The 19,867-nt window shown below is 49.8% G+C and overlaps 9 protein-coding genes across 9 annotated transcripts; 5 read left to right on the top strand and 4 right to left on the bottom strand.

The window, feature by feature from the left end:
* Positions 1 to 1,569: 1,569 nt before the first annotated feature.
* Positions 1,570 to 2,460, top strand: HO133_009491 (uncharacterized protein; the record flags this gene model as incomplete). Its single annotated transcript, XM_037300352.1, has 2 exons — positions 1,570 to 2,025; positions 2,200 to 2,460. The coding sequence occupies 2 exons, from the start codon at positions 1,570 to 1,572 to the stop codon at positions 2,458 to 2,460; spliced, it is 717 nt and encodes a 238-aa protein (XP_037154200.1).
* Positions 2,461 to 2,729: 269 nt separating this feature from the next.
* Positions 2,730 to 3,366, bottom strand: HO133_009492 (uncharacterized protein; the record flags this gene model as incomplete). Its single annotated transcript, XM_037300353.1, has 2 exons — positions 2,730 to 2,918; positions 3,034 to 3,366. 2 exons carry the CDS (start codon positions 3,364 to 3,366, stop codon positions 2,730 to 2,732), a joined length of 522 nt encoding a protein of 173 aa, XP_037154201.1.
* A 318-nt stretch (positions 3,367 to 3,684) lies between these two features.
* HO133_009493 (uncharacterized protein) lies at positions 3,685 to 4,302 on the bottom strand (the record flags this gene model as incomplete). Its single annotated transcript, XM_037300354.1, has 2 exons — positions 3,685 to 3,900; positions 3,985 to 4,302. The coding sequence occupies 2 exons, from the start codon at positions 4,300 to 4,302 to the stop codon at positions 3,685 to 3,687; spliced, it is 534 nt and encodes a 177-aa protein (XP_037154202.1).
* Positions 4,303 to 8,495: 4,193 nt separating this feature from the next.
* On the top strand, positions 8,496 to 9,246 carry HO133_009494 (uncharacterized protein; the record flags this gene model as incomplete). Its single annotated transcript, XM_037300355.1, has 2 exons — positions 8,496 to 8,655; positions 8,705 to 9,246. The coding sequence occupies 2 exons, from the start codon at positions 8,496 to 8,498 to the stop codon at positions 9,244 to 9,246; spliced, it is 702 nt and encodes a 233-aa protein (XP_037154203.1).
* Positions 9,247 to 10,654: 1,408 nt separating this feature from the next.
* HO133_009495 (uncharacterized protein) lies at positions 10,655 to 11,045 on the top strand (the record flags this gene model as incomplete). The annotated part of the gene is made up of 2 exons (XM_037300356.1): positions 10,655 to 10,801; positions 10,845 to 11,045. The coding sequence occupies 2 exons, from the start codon at positions 10,655 to 10,657 to the stop codon at positions 11,043 to 11,045; spliced, it is 348 nt and encodes a 115-aa protein (XP_037154204.1).
* A 1,510-nt stretch (positions 11,046 to 12,555) lies between these two features.
* On the bottom strand, positions 12,556 to 13,659 carry HO133_009496 (uncharacterized protein; the record flags this gene model as incomplete). The annotated part of the gene is made up of 4 exons (XM_037300357.1): positions 12,556 to 12,674; positions 12,729 to 13,237; positions 13,289 to 13,547; positions 13,605 to 13,659. 4 exons carry the CDS (start codon positions 13,657 to 13,659, stop codon positions 12,556 to 12,558), a joined length of 942 nt encoding a protein of 313 aa, XP_037154205.1.
* A 443-nt stretch (positions 13,660 to 14,102) lies between these two features.
* Positions 14,103 to 14,748, top strand: HO133_009497 (uncharacterized protein; the record flags this gene model as incomplete). Its single annotated transcript, XM_037300358.1, has 2 exons — positions 14,103 to 14,165; positions 14,272 to 14,748. The coding sequence occupies 2 exons, from the start codon at positions 14,103 to 14,105 to the stop codon at positions 14,746 to 14,748; spliced, it is 540 nt and encodes a 179-aa protein (XP_037154206.1).
* A 597-nt stretch (positions 14,749 to 15,345) lies between these two features.
* HO133_009498 (uncharacterized protein) lies at positions 15,346 to 17,061 on the bottom strand (the record flags this gene model as incomplete). The annotated part of the gene is made up of 2 exons (XM_037300359.1): positions 15,346 to 16,882; positions 16,937 to 17,061. 2 exons carry the CDS (start codon positions 17,059 to 17,061, stop codon positions 15,346 to 15,348), a joined length of 1,662 nt encoding a protein of 553 aa, XP_037154207.1.
* A 1,142-nt stretch (positions 17,062 to 18,203) lies between these two features.
* HO133_009499 (uncharacterized protein) lies at positions 18,204 to 19,439 on the top strand (the record flags this gene model as incomplete). The annotated part of the gene is made up of 4 exons (XM_037300360.1): positions 18,204 to 18,424; positions 18,481 to 18,781; positions 18,841 to 19,053; positions 19,110 to 19,439. 4 exons carry the CDS (start codon positions 18,204 to 18,206, stop codon positions 19,437 to 19,439), a joined length of 1,065 nt encoding a protein of 354 aa, XP_037154208.1.
* Positions 19,440 to 19,867: the final 428 nt, after the last annotated feature.

The raw sequence follows: 19,867 nt of genomic DNA on the forward strand, positions 1-19,867 counted from the left end.
ACAGAAAATAACACCCAACGTGAATAGATACAAATTTTGCGCTTTCCAAATACCTAAATGAGCAGACTTCTTTCTATCGATTCTACTCTTTCGATTGTTGGACGTTACTTTGGCCTTTTGGGGCTTGTAAAGTCTTTAGAAAGTTACAAGCAAAGCAGCAAGGCATTGACCCCAAAAGCGATTAGGATGATTTCCTAGACACGTTATCAAATCCCTGCTTCAAAAGAAAGGTTGAAAATCTAAGCTGATCAGATGAGAAAAAAAGTGTCGTAAAAGGGGCCCCTAGAAGACAGGAGTATCAAGATATTATTATATACATTGCTGTCATTTCACTAGGTCGATCTTCTATTGCCAGCCAGCTTTACCTCATGCCTACATGCGTCCTACCACTCGATATCTGAGCATGACCGGCGAGGTCGCCGCAACAATGGCAGTAGAGTAAGTCATCGGCTAAGCGGCAAAACAGGCTCGTACAACGTTTAGGAGCAATTCACGCAAGACAGAGATGTTTGGAAAGTCAGGTAAGCTACCATGTCATTCATCCATGCTTCAAATGCGCGCCAGGAGGCACAATTGAACCTTAAATAGGGTCCGCCAACGGATATATAGTCTCATAATGCAGTTGTACGTAGACAATTGAACCTCTTGCCAGACGTTTCTTGCTAATTTACGCAGCTGATCAATCTCATATTCGGCGGAAACTGGCGTATATGTAGCCCAGCAAACATCCCCTTTGACAATAAGCATTACGGGTTTTGGGTATTTGAATGAGCAATTCAGACGCTTTGGAACCTTCAATGACAGCTTCGAAGAGATTGCGGACGTTGGACGCCTAGCAATCTGCATTGGTGCAATGGTCTACATTCAGGAGAACCAAAAGTGTCTTCCATCCTCTATGTCCGAAGAAGATGAACTGGAACGGCCGGATAGGGATCTCATCGCAGAAAATATGAAACTAGACCCAAGGGACAGACCAATGGCAAGGAAGCATTTACAAGATGTGTGGTTCCGGTCATGAAGCTGCTGAAGCAATTGGCATGAACAAACTCCCTGGACCTTCTTTCGTGATGGAATTTTGAGCCTGACGGTAAAGATGTGGGTCGACTTGTGACTTGCTCATTGCCATCGCGGCAGCAATCTTCTTTCGAGTAATTCTGTTGGACCCTTCTTTTGCATCACTCTTTTGAACCTTTCAGTCACGGTCACTAGCTCAACAGACCACACCAATCGTGTGATGCGAGGTTCATTGTCATACATTTCCCCATCCCCGTTGCTCTGATTGCTGACTTGCGGAATCGAGAGACAGATAATGCAGTCTGATGACTGTGACTCGCCCGATGCAAATGACTTCTTACTCCGTCTAGCTAATTGTGGAATACATGCCACTTCGAATACTGCATGCTTCACGAGATGCATTGGCGCTTACTAAATAAGAACGCGGTCTCCAGAGACGCCTGCATGCAAGTGAAGCGCTTATCAGACCAGCCTTGGACCAGCATTAATATCTTCGCGGCTCTCCCTCAAATTCATTAAACCCTAACTAGCAACATCTCGGGTACAGCAAGAACGATGTGGCCCTCACAGCCCAAGCCAGCAGGCTTACTTCTCGCCCTTCTCGCTCTCTTACTCCACGTGCGACTCACCACCGCCTCCTCTCTCTCCGCTCTCACGCTCCCAGCGTTGAACAACACACCCAGCGATGCAAACCTCACAGCCAACATGAACGCATTAAACCGAGTCACCTGTCTCCCCCACCCCGACCTCGCACCTTTCACCGACTTCTCCGACTGCATTCCATCCCTCTTCCGCCTCTACAGCACTCCTCTCATCCACACGGTGATCATCTGGGATCCTGGCGAGTTCAGACAGTGGGGTCCCGAGACTGATGAAGGAGGCTGTTATATACTGGTCGATGGGGGGTTACGGGGAGATGTTTTTGCGGTGGAAGATTTGTTGGGACCGGCGATACGGGTGCTGAGCAAGTGCTTTTTGGGGAGTGTGGAAGGGAGGAATGTTTTGGGGAAGGTAAGGGTGGGGCTGGGGAAGGATTGGTGGTTGAGTGTCGTTTTGCAGGCCACGGGGGTGGGGGTAAACGGTACTGTTTCGTAAGGGGGGGTGGAGAGCGTAGAGATTACTGAGGTGGTCAAAGGGGAAAGAGAGGAGGAAAAAAAGGGGGGGGGGGCCGGGGTCCGTTCCTAGTCATCGGCAAACAAGACCCCAGCGCTGGCTAATACGCTTGAAAAGAACTTTGCCACAATGGTGTCGCTGCACGCAACGTGCGAGACACACTTCGGCATGCTTGATCAGCGAGGAGAGTGTGAGAAGTCGATCAAATACAGTTTTTCTCATCACAAGAGAATGCAGCAAAAGTCACGCATAGAGGTTCTTTTTACGCATATTTTGGTAGATCTCGATCAAAACGAACCGACTTATCCTGTCAAAGGATCTAAAGAGCAATGATTTTCGGGGAATGTATATGAAAAGTGTCACTTTTCGCTGACATTGCGCCTGAACTGTACGACTTCTACAACTTCTCTTTTGCAGGTAAAAAGACAGTTTGCAGAAAAAAACTACAACAATCGTGGTTATTTTCCGGCAACTGTAGGACTTCTACAATCTTGTTGAAATTCTTCGCCCTCTACGCATGACTTTTGCTCGATCCTCTTACTCAGATATTCGCCACAGATCAGATCGTTTGAAGCATTGGTTGCAATCATCCGTCCAAACACCTAGACCTTCCAGGACGGACGGTCCACCGGACGTGTCCGTCCCAACGGTCCAGAAGGCGGGTCCCCACCATCGGGAGCCTCGCCCCCGCCAGTTTCCCTCCCCTCTTCATCCGCAACCGCGACCGCCTCCTCCGCGATCCTCTTCGCCTCCCGATCCAACAGCCCCTTCACCCACCAATAATCCCGCAGCTGCCCAAAACCAATCCCATCAGCGCCGGCTCCTCTCCCGTCTCGCACCGGACGACCGACGACGACCGCCGAGCTCGGGGAAACGAAAGATCCGCAACGGGGGCAGGAGACTCACCCAAGCGTCGCACTCCTCCCTCCGCCACCGCGGGTGTTTACACATCAGGGCCTGGAATTGCTCGAGCAGATGCCTGCCCGCGCCGTCCCGCGGCTGCTCCGGGGGGAAACGGCGCTTGTCGGCGAAGAAGCTGTCCAGGTAGAAATCCGTGCCGAGTTCTCTGTTGAGATATTCGTGGCCGTCGTCGCCGGTGCCGGCGCCGCCGCGGCGGCAGTCGTGCATGCGCAGGGCGAGCCGGATGGTGAGGGATGCGCTGGGGGGGACGGGCGGTGGGGACGGGGGTTGGGGTGGGGAGTAGGGCGGGGGGGAAGATCGGGGTATTGAGGCGGTCATTTTTGAGGGGGGGATTTCTTTTGAGGGTATTGGCGGATGGGTTTTGAGAATGCGTAGGTGGATGACGGAAGAAGTGGAGAATAGGGAAGAGGACCTTTGTAAATGGGGGTTCTCGACATTGCGTGTTTGTGCGCCTGAAGCAAACAGAATCTGTTTATGCAAGATCTGCTTGGGCAGAGACAGCTGGCTGGTACAGCGCAACGCTTGCTGCGGATGAGGAACCGTGTTGCCACCTACTCGAAGTCGACTGCGGTCGCTTGATCTGATCTCTGCTTGTCAGGTCATCAAGTCTCTAGTACATCAAACGCCATCTCACTCCTATCGCTCCATACGAATATTGCCCTTCATCTTCTCGCTCCTCACACAGCCAAGCCCCTCTCCCTTCCTCACAATCTCCCCAATCCGTTCCTGTCTTCGCTCCTCCACAACCCTCGCCGCGTCCTCCGCTCTCTCCTCCGGGCTCTTCGCTACCTCCCCGACGATCCTCTCCGCCTCTTCATCCAACAAGCCTTTCAACCACCAATAATCACGCAGCTGCACCCAAAGCCGAAGCCGATCGTCAGCCTTCGATCCACGAAGCAGGATGCTTCGCATAGAGTACAACATGGACGGACTCACCCAAGCAGCACACTCTTCCCTACTCCACCCCTTCTCCCCCATCACATGTTCAAAATCTGTCAAGTCCCTACTGGCTTTTTCATCTGGACTTCCTAAAGGGAAGACCTCATCGTCCCAGCAGAAGTCTCGCAAGGTTCTCACGACGTCTGATGGACCGAAGATGTATTCGAAAAAATCGTTGTCTGTGGGAACGACGCCGCGCCGGGAGTCATGGAGGCGGCAGGCGATGGTGATGAGAAGGATTTGATCGGGGCCGATTGCGGACGAGAACTTAGACGGTGCCAGGAGGCTATCGATACTTGCAGGAGTGTTTGTCATGGCGAGTAAGTGTTTACTGTAGAATATTGTGATGGGTTTGATGAAAGTAGAGGTATGGTGTTTGACTGATTCACAGACAAGAGCCTCTCAAACACGTTGTGTAATGCATGCAAAAGTGACGAAACAGAAATGATATTCACACACTAGTCAACGCGAAGCTGATGCTACGATTGGTAAGCTTTGTTGTCACCGCGTGTGTAAGGTGATTTTACCACTTACTTGATCCTGAGATGCTTCTCATCCATACACCTGAACTACTCCTTTGACAATCTGATGAAGGCGAGGGATTGACATCTCACCTTGCAGACGTTCATGCACAGGCCCCCTCGTACCTAGAGACTAAGGCCAAATACTCTACACACGCACACCGGCCCACAGCGGCTACCGAAAGTACCTTTTGAATCGAATTTGTGTTTTCATCTGGGGTACCGGTGTCAGCGAGAGCATCGTTGGGGATGACAGACGATCCATGCTCGAGATCAAAAGCGCAATGAAAGACTAGATATAATCCGGCCAAAAAGGTAGTAGTCCTCTTATGCTGAAGCATCTACTAGAAGTTGTGGAAGCTAGTGGCGAATATCGATAATTCATTCGCTCGAGACCAGATATGCATGCTGTTTGCTGTCCGTACCATGCCCCGTAAAGAGATCAAGTTCCTGGAGCCGGTGTTCAAGACTACTGTTGCCGTGCCCACCCCACTGCAAACAGAACCACTCCCACGGAAGCTACAATTAGGCCCAAGTTCCTCAAAACATTCAACAGACTCCTCTTCTGAAATTCCTTCGATCTTTCCGCCAAGGCACCCCTTTCGTTCAACCTTGGAAACGGAGCGTTGGGCTGCTCCTTTCCCAAAAACGCACAAAGCGGACCCCAGCCCTCCTTCAGATCGAATTCCAGCAACCTCTCCTTAGGAAAAATGCCTTCTCATTGTCAAATGCCGTCGAGAACGTCATCTAGGCAATGACTCGTTCTGCAAAAAGCGGCTTTCATCGTACAAAGTCCGGAGGTAGTTGAATTCTCTCGCTGGTCTCCATTTCTTGTACAGCTTTCATGAATACTAATAGTCGAGCAGCGAGTATGGAGAATTCTAGATCGTCAGCACTAACGGGTACATTACAGATACATACCCCAAAACCTTGAATTCTTACAAAGGCATACCCCGAACTCTTCTATTATTCATACCCCAATGAGATATGAATCGGTATTTTGCCATCTATACGGGTATGAGTTTGTGATTTACCCCAGCACTAACTGTTTGATGGCGCAAAAGTCTTGGCGCGGATCACGTGATCTTTGCGTTCGTGCCCATGCTCGGGAACCTAATCACCAGAGGAGTCGAAATATGCCAAAGAACCTTGAAGGACAGAGACGGACCGTAATCTTCACTTGACGTATATTTGATTGCAAAGGTCAACCAAAACGCAGGGATCAGCATATTCGAGACATCTAGAAGCCTCGTTCTGGCTTAACCGGAGCACCGCGATGACCGACCCCAATATTCAGGGTGAACTCGAATGAGAACTGCTCATGGTGCAATCCGATCCCTCTGCCCCACACAGAGTTCGCTGCATCATGAGGGTCCCTTCTCTCGACGATGAGCCAGCTTTCAAGGTCTCATGATACTGCATACTGGTCTCATGATAAGAGGAGACTACCCCGGGAGTCTCGACTCGTGGAGAAAAGGCTTCCGAACTTCTATCAGAAAGTACAAAACTTCCAACGTTCTGGGGAATTGAGAAGCGGGGATCACGGATCCTGGATTTGCGGGTAAATTACAAATTCATACCTCAAAACCTTGGATCCTTACAAATTCATACCCCTAATTACATTTTCATACCCCTCCACCAAATCTTGGGGTATGAAAATGTAATTTACTATTCTTTGGGGTATGAATTTGTAATTTATTACGGAGGTCGGCACCAAAAGTCCTGGACAGCGCTAAAATACTTGGCACTCTTGGCATTCTTGGCACTTTCTGTATAGTTACATTTATTTAACGATAATGCTTTATATAATTGCGTATATACTCATTAGCTCGCTCAGCGGAGTCGTATGATCGTATATCACCTTCTCTATAATCTTTTCTATACTCGTTATTATCTTTAAGACGTATTACCTTTTATACTATATCTTAATATTTACTCTATTTACTTCTAAATTCTCTTTTAAATAAGCTCGTAATTTTAATAATATAGTTATTATCTTTCGACTTTCTTATAAGTTCTTAATATATCTTTTTATTATAATTTTAATAATCTTACTTATATTATAGTCTAATTAAACTTAGCGTATTAAGATCTTTTAATCTTTCTATCTTATTATAAAACTTATATTTATAATAATTCTATATAGATAATATTCTCTTTATACTATAATATAGAGTTATTATATATATTATTAAGTTTCTAATACTTTTCGAGTAATATAACGTTTTATTTATATTTAATAAGACTTAATAAGTATTTAAATTCGAGTCTTATTATTATTATTAGAATTAATATAGATATAATATTAATATAGATATTTTAAATAAGATAACTAAGATATCGAATTATATAGATAGAAGAAAGATATTAAATAATAAATAATATTTCTATTAAGATACGCTAGGCTCGAATAAGTAAGAGAGCTAAGTAATATATTAAGAATATAAAATACGCTCGTAATAATTATAATTAATACTTTAAGTATTAGATATATTAATAAAAGATAATTAAGATAGAGAATAATAAGAAGATTTCTATTTATTATATTATATAAATAAAACTTATATATTAGAAGTCTTTATACTCTTTCTCTATTTCTCTATACTATAATTAGTACTTTAATATTATCGCTATTATATATTCTATTAATATCGCTATTATATATATACTTCGCATATATATACTTCGTATATATGTACTTCGTATATATATACTACGTCGCTATTATATAGAGCACTAATACTCATTAAAATAAAGAATAATGATGCTATCCATGAAATTTGGAAGTATGCCAAGCACTCAGCCCTACCTAGACCCTTGTCTTGGCATGTCCAGGACTTTTGGTGCCGACCTCCGTAAACTACGTCTTTGAGTGCCCGGCGTTCAACGCCCCTAAAGAAGCCCCGGGAGCCTTGAAAACCCCCTAGAAAATTGAACCCCAAATTCGCGGATTGGGGTGAGTCAGGGATTTATAACAGTAAGAGCTCGCCTTAGCCTCGGAGCGAGGTTTCGACGAGTTACACGGCGAACCCTACAGAGGTCTTCAGTTCGGGGCTCCCGGGGCCGGTCCGGGCTAATTTCGCAGCCCCCGAAGACGTAACCTCAGCGCACTATGGTAAATTACATTTTCATACCCCAAGGAATGGCGAATTACCGATTCATACCCCATTGGGGTATGAAAATGTAATTAGGGGTATGAATTTGTAAGGATCCAAGATTTTGGGGTATGAATTTGTAATTTACTCCTGGATTTGCGCAAAAGGAAAGGGACTTTGATATGCAGCTAATAAGCGAGCCCAATCAGAAATTATCCCTAGGCGCTGCGGCCGCCTTCGAAACCCTAGGCGCGGTAAACAGTTCTCTGTCAGTGGTGCGCACAAAGGACTACAATAGTAGCGGCATATGTGAGGTTCGAAGGATGAACCGTGGTCAAATTTGGTCTCTGTCCGTCGATATGGTCTCGGCCCAACGTTCGCTATTACTTGTACTACCTTTCTCACAGAGGGGAGTAGTGTGCACAAACGAACATCGACCCACAGCAATCCTTGTTGTCCGCTCCTTGAAATAGAACTTGATGAGGGGAACACGTATCTTTTGCTGTTTTCCCAGCCGAAGTGCTTACACTACCGATTGCAAGCGCTGACGGACATGTCTAGTGTCTCAATGTTGGAATGTAACTAGTCTTTATTTTGAGGTTTCGGATATTCATAAGAAGAGCATGGTCGGGACCTGCTTCGATTGTCAAGCCCCCAGATGCATACAAGAAGGTGAAAGGTACAGACTACAGAGGCGGCTTCTTTGTTATTCCTCCCCTCCGCCAAGGCTGTCCGTGCGTCCTTTTTCTTGCAACATTCACCGCTTAGATACTCTTACATACCACTTGACTGTATCCGCTTTTCAACTTCCTCGAATGAGAGCTCTGCGACCGCCAATTGCATTACGGCTTGAAACATACATATATAAACATCAACACCCTCCCTCGCCAAGATGATTCCCTCTCACTTCTCCTTCCGCGCCACCCTCCTAACGTTCTTCCTCGCCTTAACCGACTCCGCCCAAGCCCATCCCTCGAAACCAGACACTTCACCCAACGAAATCCGAGCCACATCGCCCAACCTCTCAGCCTACAGACCCGTCCTAACAGACGGTACGTTCCTTCCAGCCCCATCCTCCCACACCAACCCTAACAACCTCAGGCACGGCGTCCCTCCCCTCCCCAACCGGAACCCTCAAATCCATAACCCTGGGCCGCGGGACCCAAAACTACACCTGCGCCTCCAGCGCGAGCACCCCCATCTCCGACGGCGCCACCGCAGCCCTCTTCAACGTCGCCCAGCTCCTCCCCACCCTAAGCATCAGCCAAGGCCAAGCGGTCCTCAACGGGCTCCCGAACGCTCTGGTCGGCGACACCGTCGCCCAAATCGCGCAGTCCGGCCTCCCCGTCATAGGCGAACACCACTTCACCGCCGCCGGCGTGCCGACCTGGGACCTGTTCGGCGAGGGGCTACTGCTGTACGGGTCCGGCGTGGGCGACATCGCGGCACCGGCCGGGGCGAATGCGGGACCGCAGGGGTACGGGGCTGTGGATTGGAAGGCGCTGACGGGTGCGGCGGGGAGTGTGGGGTTGACGGAGGTGTATCGGGTTGAGACGGCGGGAGGGAAGGCGCCGACGAGCTGCAGCGGCTCGGGCGCGACGATCGAGGTTCAGTATGCGGCCATGTATTGGTTTTATGAGTGATGGGTGCGTGAACGATTTTGTTGGATAGCCGGGTCGCCATTCGTGTTCTGTTTGTAAAGGACGAGGCGGCGCGATGAATCGCACCGCCCAGGTATCCATCGTACATACTGCGGATACTCGTTGTACATACAAGCACGCATCCTACTCAGAAATCCTCACGCCTGAGTATGCCAACCCATCGCACACAACAGAAATGCGCAGTGGTAAGTTGCCTCCATCGCATCCCTGCTGCACGAGCGTGCGTTTCCAGCACTATGCTCATGAGCCCGGGTATCGACTGGCATGACGACTGTGTCAACAGTCCTTGAACGAGATCTACTCAAAATCGGAGATAAAAGCCGCGGCTGCTGTTTTGGATGACGGGGCAGCAATTAAACCTGAAGGAATGCCAAAAGTTCAAAGGGTGCTCAGGACAGATGCTGATGTATAGTCTGCGGAGACGGACAGTTTTCAAGACAGCAAACGATTCGCGGAGAATAAGGAGTTTGGAGATCGGAAGTAAGGACAGCCCAGGGAAGGGCAGGAGATTGCAACTTGTGAGGCAGGAAACTCACTTTCCAGGGATCTTTATCCATTGCAAGTATTAAAATAGGTATGCCGGATAAATAACGAAAAATTCATAAGATTGCAAAGCCCGAGTCAAAAGAATAGCATCAACGCCTGGATGGACTGCAAAAGCAACTGTGTAGCCAAGTAGCCAAAACCCTAACACGTAAATACTGACCTTACGCGGCACTTTTACCAGCCAATGCCAAAATCACACCCCACGATAGACAAATTTAGAAAAGCGCGTAAACCCACAGACACAACCGAGTAAACAAATACCCACCGAACCGAAACCAAAAAGCATCGCTTCATCCATCAAACAAGCACCAACACCCCACCCACACAACTCTCAAACGCCTCTCTCAACATCAACCGCCTTCCCTTCCACCGCGCACTCGAGAGCGCCCGTTCCTCTCCACACCCACTCCGCTCCTCCTGAAAAGCCTCGCTCGGCAGCTCCTGCAAACCCCGCTCGTTCCGATCGCGCAGCTGTATCCAATCCCGCCTCGATTGGGGCGCCGGGCGTGTTCCGCTCCGCCATAGCCGGAGCCGGAGTGTCGCCGTCGCCTTTGTGCGGGGGGCGATGGAGGCGAGATGCTCGTAGAGGCGGGGCGGAACGACGAGGCAGCTGCGGAGCGGACCGCTGGCGATTTCGGCGATGCGGTCGCACGGTTCGGCCGGAGATGTTTCGATCGCTGGTCGTGAGGGGAATGGAATGGAACGGGATTGTGGGAACTCACGCCCAGAGCGCGGCTTGGAATGTCACGTCGGTGTGGTCTTCCGTCCTGGGTCGGGAGGACGTGGAACGCCCGGGCGCAGGATGCTCGCGACGCAAGCCCTGCCATACGTCAAACGATCTCACATGAGAGTGTGTCTGAAAAACGGGACGGGGACTGACAGCGCGCCCGTTGCGAAGATGGGCGGAGACACCGATCTTGCGCCGCACCGACATCTGCAGGTTCCGGATCAGATAGATGGGGACGCTCAAGAGCGCGATGTCGGAAATCAGGTTGGAAACTGGTGGATGCGAGATACAACACGTCGACGTCCAGACAGCGTCCCGGCTCTTCGGGTGTCCAGATCTTGGTGCGTGGAGAGCGGGGAAAGATCGGGACGAAGAAGAAGGCGGTATAGGATATCGCGTTCACGTCGATCAAGCCTTGAGTAAGCCAGTAGCCGATGTCACGCTCGACGGAGCAGAAGACTCGCAGGATGAGGAGCAGGATGGAGCATTTGGTGAAGAAGAGCGATAGACTGTAGATGGGGTCTGAATAATTTGTGTACTGCCTGTGTTACTAGTCGCTTAGACCCTAAGTTTGCGAAGAGCGTTGCGAGACTCACTCTTTTTTGATATTGAACATGCGAGTAGTACAGATTCCACATATGGGTGCCACGACCATGAGTGCCAATACACCATTCGATTGCTAGATAGGCCATGAAAGTTGCCTAGGGCGATTTATGTTAGCTGGTTGTTCTCTACACTTACATTTCTGGGTTCACGTGCTCTCCAGAAAGTAATCCACCTGGGGAGAGATAGACAAAGGTAGAGAGAGAGTCCACCCATCCCAATGAGCAAGTATCTGGCATAGATGAGACAATACTGTCCACACACTAGCTAGCTCTACTTACTGTCTTCCCATTTCAGAGCCTTCACTATTAATTTCTTCGTGTATAAACGCGCGGCCACCATGACTGTAGTCGCAAAAACGCTCGCGACTATCGTCAAAGCCTGATAGGGCCGCAACGTATAAGGGCTAAAGAATTCCGCTGGGACACCAGGCGGGGGCGCTAAGGCCGGCTGGTTTGGGCGAGGGATGGACCGCGATTGAGACATTTGAATGGACGGTCGGAAATGATTGGCACGCGTTAGGACTGCCCTCTTGACTGCGCGAAAAGAAGGCGAGAAAATTTAGAATAGATCTGTCTCCCGGAACAACTTATGCTTTTTTGAAGCATGAGATGCCATGATTCAGTCAACTGGCCATTGCCGAGATGGTGGGGTGGACAAGAGCTAACAATGACACTCATGTGGTGGAAACGGCTTGAAGAGACTACATGATTAATGTGAGTAAAGGAGAGGGCGACGGGACGCTGTTTAAGCACACGCCGCAACGTCATATACTAGGGCGGAGAGGGAATACTGATCGAACCATCAGCCCACAGGCAGGTACATAACCTCAATTTTCCCATGTCGGTTGATGTCACCAAGGTCGTCGTGGATGCCGGAAGACATAGATCGTCAGGCCAAGGATTGCCCGTTTGGGTTGGCTGGGCCGTGCCGTGCGAAGAGCAAGCGCTCCAATGGGACACCCAACCCACCCTCTCCTGCTTTAAAACCCTTACCCACTCCTGCCTAATTACTGCTGTTAGCGACACGAGCAGGGTCGCTTGCCTGAATCGACTATTCGCACAGACTTTTGCAAAAGAACTCAACGTGGCGTTGAAACGTGGGCCTTGGCTGATGTTCGAATTACCGCAAGAAAGAACAGTGTTGAGTTGTTTTTCCCTTCATGCCGAAGAAATCGACACCAAGAACATGTTGCGCCTATGCTAGGGCCGAACATGCACTTGCACGTTCCCGCACTGCTGTTCACTTGTCAGACAGTCTGTGACAGTGCTCAATCAAGCGAAGAGGTAAAAGGGTTTTGTTTGTCAAGCCTGCGGGTTCCGGAATATCCATAGCTTGAAGGATTGCGGTGCGAATAACCAAAAAGAGCATGGCACTCTGCATAATGTTCTTCGGCTAAATACCTCTCCTATACATCATAGCTTTGATTTCTTACCACCTTTGACTCCAGTCACCACTTCATCACCCAAAAGAAAATCAGGATACTTGAATCCGCCCATGTTGGGCGTCTGTGCTCGCCACGCTGCTCCATCGACTGAGGACCAAACATATCAGCTCATTCCTACATAATGGGAGAATTCGTACACACCAACAAGTGCCTGGCCATTCACGTAATTCCCAGCATCTGAGAATAGAAAGATCGTGGCGTCTGAAATCTCCTTCACAGTGCCCCACCTTCCCAGAGGGATGTTTTTGAAAGAGTTAGCCACGTCGTCCGTCTTTGCCAATCTTTCCATGCCTTCTGTGCCGGCGATAGGGCCGGGTGCGATAACGTTAGACGTCACGCCTCGCGGACCAAACTCGAGAGCGAGGTTGTTGGAAAGTGCGTCAACGCCAGCTTTGGCGACGCTGACATGAGTCTGGAGAGGCATTGCAGTGTAATGAAAGGTGGCGGAGATGAAGATGATGCGGCCGCCTGTTCCTGTTGGAGAGGCTGTTCTGCCGTCGGACTTGTGCTTGCCTGCTGAAGTGACGAGATGGGGCAGCGTCGCCTTGACAGTGTTGTAAGAGCCCAGAACGTCGATGTCCATGACGGATTTGAAGGCGTTTGTGCTGAGCTGGTTGATGGAGGCGAGGAAGTTGCCTGCAGCTCCGGCGCTGGAGGAATTTAGTGTATGCAGACATGGCTTGCTTAATCCATAGACTTACATCACAAAATCGATTCCCCCCAGCTCTTTAACACACTTCTCCACAGCTGTTTGCATACTTTCAATACTCCTGACATCAACAGACCCAAAGCCCAGAACTTTTGCGCCTTGCCTCGCAGTAACGATATCTGTAGCCATCTTCTCCGTTTTCTCGACATTTCGTCCAATAATGCACGCATTAGCGCCGAGATGGACCATGGCTCTGACCTGGGCGCTACATATGGTGCCAGCGCCACCTGTGCAAAACACGACTTTGTTTTCTGGAGTGAGAACGTAAGCTCAAGCAAGACATGAATTAGGAAAGAGTTATTTGCTACCAAAAATGCCATCTTTCCAGATATCGCTCACGTACTCATGCTTGGGGAGAGGCATCTCGACGTATCGATGGCAACGTGAATCAAGATTGGAGGCTTTCTCAATTGCAAAGCTTAGGTGTCAACGGCAATACATGAGAACGGTCTCCAAGAGGAGGGAGGGCTTGAGGACGAATTATAGGGGCGAGCCTTGAATAAGATCGGCTCAATTCCAACCCGCACTCCAAGCCGAGGTTGATTACAAGCTTGATTCTTAAATACTTCAGCCGTTATTAATCTAGAGAACTCTTACCGATGGTCGACGCTTTCTTGGAGATCATAACATTGTGTTGTCGCTGGGCCGAGGCAAACGAGGGGTCCCCGAGTCGCCGCTTGCAGATCCCTGCTGCCGATCCGTAGCCGCTAGAAAGACGGAGCTTCAGGTTTCCCATCTCCACCCTCCATCCAAATCCCTTCCGCCTTCGCTCTGCAACATCCATTCTAAGTACAGCATCGGACAAGATGTCACGCACGACAGCAACCATCTGCAAGTTCATCGGCACCATCTCGCTCGGTCTCCTGACTGTACGCCCCTCCCCTCCATTCCCGCCCTCTCCTTCCTACTCCCACCTTCTCCTCACCCCCGGCTCAACATCCCCCGCCTTTTAACCAACAGCTGACATCTTCTCAGGGCGTATCCTACACCACAACAACCACCACCCTCCCACCCATCCAATCCCTTCCCAGCGCCCAACCGGCCTCCACCACATTCCAACACCTGCGCGCTCTAGCCCACCGGCACCAACTCCTCCTCTCCACCCTCTCCTCCACCTCTCTACTCCTCGCCTACGCCCTCTCCCCACCCCGCAGCCGACATCCGTATCTCTTGTGGGCAACCCTGGCCATCGGATTGGGCTACACGAAAGAGATCTATGCGGGTGTAGTTGGAAAGGTGAAGGGCAAGGGCGATGAGAGCAGGGCTAGATCAAGGACGCCGGATAGTAGCGATGAGGAATGGGAGGTCGAGGGTGCTAGCACTGGTAGCCTGAACGGAGAGGCTGTCAGGGAAGGAATGGAGAAGTGGAGGGGGAAGATGGTGGGGCGGACAGTCGTGTGGGGTGTTGGGTGGCTGGTTACAGTGGTTGGACTTTGGGGAGATGGAGTCTAAAAGTGGAAGGACCTGTTGTGCGATGCTCAGACCCGTCCTGACTCGGGTAGGCTTTTGTGACTTCAGGCTGGCCCTTGCGTGAGAAAAGTGGAGGGACGACGAAGCAGATGAGAGTGAACGTGGACTTCAGGGTGGCTGGCTGGCGTCTGTGGTATCTCTACTCGTTTGCAGACTGGAAATAAGTCTTTCATGTTTGAAAGCTCAATAGCAACTTCTGCACCTGCACTCAACTTAACATTCGTGTCATCTTACTAAAGACCAAAAGGTATTTATGATGCAGCTTCGCAGGACTCTTGTTCTGGAACTGTTTGGATAAAGGCTGCTAAAGCTTGAGGACGGACTGAATGTTGAACCTGAAGGGCACGGACCGGAGAGTGACCAAAAAGGGTTTTTCAAGACCGGTGTCAAACAACGGCTAATGATTGAGGGACGGTGAAGGGCTCGCAAGGCCTAATGGTAAGAAACTGCTTTTTCTTAAAAGCATGTACAGCTTTGGAGCAGAGCTCAATCGTTTATACTGCAGCTGTGAAGCTTCGCGGGGGAAATCTCAGTTCACGCTTGGGTCTGATGGCTTCAGCGACACCAGAGTTGTTCAAGCTACCAAGTCTCTTGCTTATACCTTCCTTCCTTCTCCATTGCCTCCATATAGCTCTCGGCGTCTTTCTGATCCATACGGCCGACATCTCTGAAGACATCGGCAAGCGCAGCGCGGACTGCTTGCGGCATCTTGCCCGAAGACCCACATACGTAGACTATTCCCCCACTATCATGAAGGAGGCGGTAGACAGAGTCTGATTGCTGGCGTATGAGATTCTGTACATAGACCTTGTGACCTTGATCACGCGAGAAGGCTGGGTGGACGGTCAATGGCATTCGCCTTTGCAGATCCTGCCATTCATCTTGGTAGAAGTAATCGGCGGTTTCACTGCGACAGCCGAAGAATAAGAGACTGTGTCCAGTCCCCGCTACACCATTTGCATGATGATTGGTCTTTTCTTCCACTTCGGTAGCTCTTTCTTTTGCCCATTGCAACCTTTCCCAGACCAAAGATCGCATAGGCGCAACACCGGTCCCGGGACCAATCATGATAACTGGCCGCTCAGATTCGGCTTTTGTGACAGCTAAGCCGCCTTGCTGCAGTCCGACACGAAGTTTCGCCCCTGCTGGCAAGTAAGCAAGATACCGAGTGCATACACCCTCTCTGATCTTCCTAATCACAGTCTTATACTTGACTATAGCCACCAGAAGCTCAAATCTTGCTGAGCCATCCGGGGTCTGTTTCAGTTGACCACCACTCGCAATACTGAACTGCCGACCGCGCAACGCTGGTAGAACATTCGCAGCCCATTGCCAAGGGACCTTGACGGACTCGAACTCTTGAAGTACTTCCAATATGCTACGCCTTGGCCTCGTGGTATAGTCGTATAATTCGTCTATGTACTCTGGCTTTGTGAATTCGAGGAGTCGGTCTTTGTGAAATTGGTTGCCTGTGAAATGGGCTATGAGAGAAAAAAAAGAGCGACGTGGTATGGCTGTGAGGTCGAGGTGCTCAGTCAGAAGTGTTCGAATTGTTGTACATGGTCCTGGTAGAGAAATTGGAGGCGATGGATAAAATACTTCTTCTATGTCAGCTTTGGTGGGAGTAAACTGGATCGGCTTATCTGCGATGTCAGTCCAGTCCAAGCGTTGCAGTAGACGATCAACATCTTCTGGGAAGTTTTTGGGGAATATGGTGAGGACATCCCCCGGTCCATAGGCGATCGGATGGTTACTGCTGAATTCCAAATGACGTACGTCTTGCCAATGTGTGCTAGGAGTGAGGCGTCGATTCTTCTCCAGCGTCACATTCAAATGTTGGGTGGCGGAGATGGCAGCAGATTTCGTCCTAGTGGGTTTCGCTGCTTCGGTCTCGTATTTTGCTTCTGCCGAGTCATCGATAAAGGACGTTCGCTCATCGCCGCCATTGGCCAGCTGCTTTGACGAACCATTGAGTGCGTTCTGACACAGCGCGAGAGTCCACTTTGGATCCAACAAAACGTGCTCCGAGATTGGACTTGTACCTTCCGCTAATGGAAACTTGGCCAGAAGGTGATGGCGGAAGTCATAAGACCAAGGAACGAAGCTTGCATCAAGCCTTCACTGAAAATCAGCCAATACTCTTTGCCATTCAAACAACCGAAGCATTGACCCTTCATCATGCTGTTCATCTGCTTCACCTCGAGGATATGCCTCCTTTGCTCCTAATTGAAGTAGTCTCTTGTGAAGCTTTCGAGCCGCCCAGTTGAATCTAGTCAACGAGTCAGCCCCTGCCATATGAATTCCTCCGTAAATGACCACGTGTACTTAGGATATGAGCTGTCTCCTAAGCCAAATGTTGTCAACTGGACGCCTTCAAGATACGAATATGGTAACTTCCTCCGGAGCAAGCTTTTCCAGAATAGCCTCGCATTAAGGGGTAGATCGCCTTGGCCTGTAGTCGAGATGACTACGATCACGACAGAGTAAGTCCTTAGGGATGACTAGCTTGTATCAGCTTTTGTCTGCGTGTTTTCCGCCGTTTTTCAGCTTGCCGTGTCAATTGTGTCCAGTTTAGATACATAGGTCCAGAAATGGATACGCTCAAGCATACGTCCGAGCTCTTCTGCATAGTCATATGCATTACCAGTCTCTGAACCATAAGCGACCAGAGCTGATCTGTTCTGCATTTGACACGCGATTTGCGTTCAACGTAGCCCAATAGAAAAGAAGGGGAAGCAAACACTAGTATTTGCCACCTTATGAAAACGGAGAAATCGTCTTGCAAGTGATCTTCCTAGGCAACCAATAGTGATCCAAGCCTGTTACTTCTAAAGAGGTGGGATTCATCCACTGGACAAGGCGGTCCCAGGCATAAGTCGTCCTTGAGCCCCTTAGACTGCTTTCAAGATTTATCTTGTGTCCTTTGCCACAGTTGTGTAGTCGTGACAATTCACATGCTCAGACTAGCAGTGATGTATAAGGCTCGTGATATCATCTAGAGACGTTTCTTCACTTCACATAGGAGAATTGTATTGGTGACTCTAAATATAGAAGTGAAGCAGTACCTAAGTAGATAATCTGGTGAATCTGGTTGCAGTGAGATGAATTGTGGCTTGGCAGTAAAGCTGCATGAAGGGTCCGCACGGGCGTCTTACTTAATCCGGCTTGGTGCTGAAGACTAGCGCGGCTTCCCTACATTTTCTTCTCTTCTGCTGTTCTGTTTGTAAAACCTCCTTCTTTCCTACTTCAAGAACGGTACTTTGTTTACTGACAACAAAAACTTCCTCTTACCTTCTCACACCTTGATTCGGGCACGCTTGAGCTACCCTCATCCTCCTCGTCAAGTCATTTCCTCAAAGGCATTCTCAACCTCGCCTTTCCTCAATCCAAAAAGCCTATCAGCAGCTTCAAGCTCACTACAACTTCTCAACACAAATATGTCTGCCGTTGATAGCATCACCGAGAACATGGCCGCCACCTCTATTGCTCCGTTAGCACCAGAAGGAGCAAACAACATCTCCGGTGGCGAGCCCATCAACGCTGCCGAGAACGAGGCAGTCATTGCCGCAGCTGCTGAGGGCCGTCGTCTTTACATCGGAAACCTCGCCTACGCGACCACTGAGGGGGAACTCAAGTCCTTCTTCACCGGCTTCTCAGTGTATGCTCTTTACTCAGACTTTGTCTGTGCCTTAAAATGCTAACACATACATCAAGCGAGACCACGTCCATCCCCACCAATCCTCGTACCACCCGACCAGTTGGTTACGCCTTTGTCGACCTCTCTACTGCAGAAGAAGCACAGAAAGCCATCGCCGAGCTCGCTAGCAAGTTCATCCTCGACCGTAAAGTCTCCGTACAGCTGGCTCGCAAGCCTGAGACCGCCGCCGAGAAGCAGGCCGCGGCTGCTAGTGGTGGAGAGGGCCTTAGTGGTGGGGAGGGCCGTCGTAGGAACTCTGGCCGCGGTCGTGGACGTGGCCGTGCTCGTGGTGGACGTACTGGTCGGGGTGGTCGAAGCGTAAGCTCTGTCTCAATAAATTCTCCAACACCTTCATGCTAACACAAGGATGTTACTAGCGTCAAGCCAACGCTGGTGAAGATACCAATATCCCAGGCCAGGCCTTGCCCTTAACAGAGACCACCAACGAGGGTGCACCCGCAACCAACGGAGCAGAAGATAAGGCCCGTGCTCCTCGCCAACCCCGTCAACGTGGACCGCCTGAGGATGGAATCCCCTCGAAGAACAAGGTCATGGTGGCCAACCTCCCTTACGACCTTAGCGAGGAGAAGGTAAGCTTTAGTGGGTCCCTAACATCTACAGGATTCATCTAACACAGTGATCATAGCTCAAAGAACTCTTCTCTGCCTACAACCCTACCGCTGCCAAGATCGCTCTTCGACCTATCGCCCGCTACATGGTCAAGAAGCTGCAGGCCCGTAACGAGCCCCGTAAGGGTCGTGGATTTGGTTTCGTCTCTCTAGGATCGGAGGAGCTGCAGCAAAAAGCTGTCAGTGAAATGAACGGCAAGGAGGTGGAAGGCCGCGAGATTGCTGTAAAGGTCGCTATCGACAGCCCTGGTAAGGAGGATGTCGACCCCGAGGCCGCTGGCACGGCTCCTCTCACCGAGAATGGAGTTGTCCAAGCCAACGACCCTCCTGCGACTGAAGCTGCCTAATCTGCCCCGGCACAGAGATGCGTTGCTTCACTGTTTACATCGATCTCACCGTCTTTGTTCACATCGAATGCTCGCAGAAAAATGGAGTGGGAATCTTGGCGGCTCTCTCAGTATCAAAACTTATGCATGCATTTAGAGCGACTGATTTCCTTCTCTGCGAGGTGGTTTAGAAGCTCGATATGGCCGCATTAACGAAGATACTGTTCCTTGTACTACCATTACGAAATGCTTATCGCCCGCCACCACTGTATTCTAGAATTAGATAGTCGATGAGGTGATCCAAGTTCGAAAAGTTTGATATACAACTTGATGCAAATTTGAGCTTCCTCAACCGTATGCTAAAGCATGTGGCAACCCAATATACCTGTCGAGCCGTCTTAAGAAAAAAGGGGTCTCTGGAGCTAGCGCGCTTATCGATAACAGATGCG

Source organism: Letharia lupina, assembly GCF_014066315.1.
Source record: "Letharia lupina isolate WasteWater1 chromosome Unknown contig_7, whole genome shotgun sequence".
Classification (NCBI taxonomy): Eukaryota; Fungi; Ascomycota; class Lecanoromycetes; order Lecanorales; family Parmeliaceae; genus Letharia; species Letharia lupina.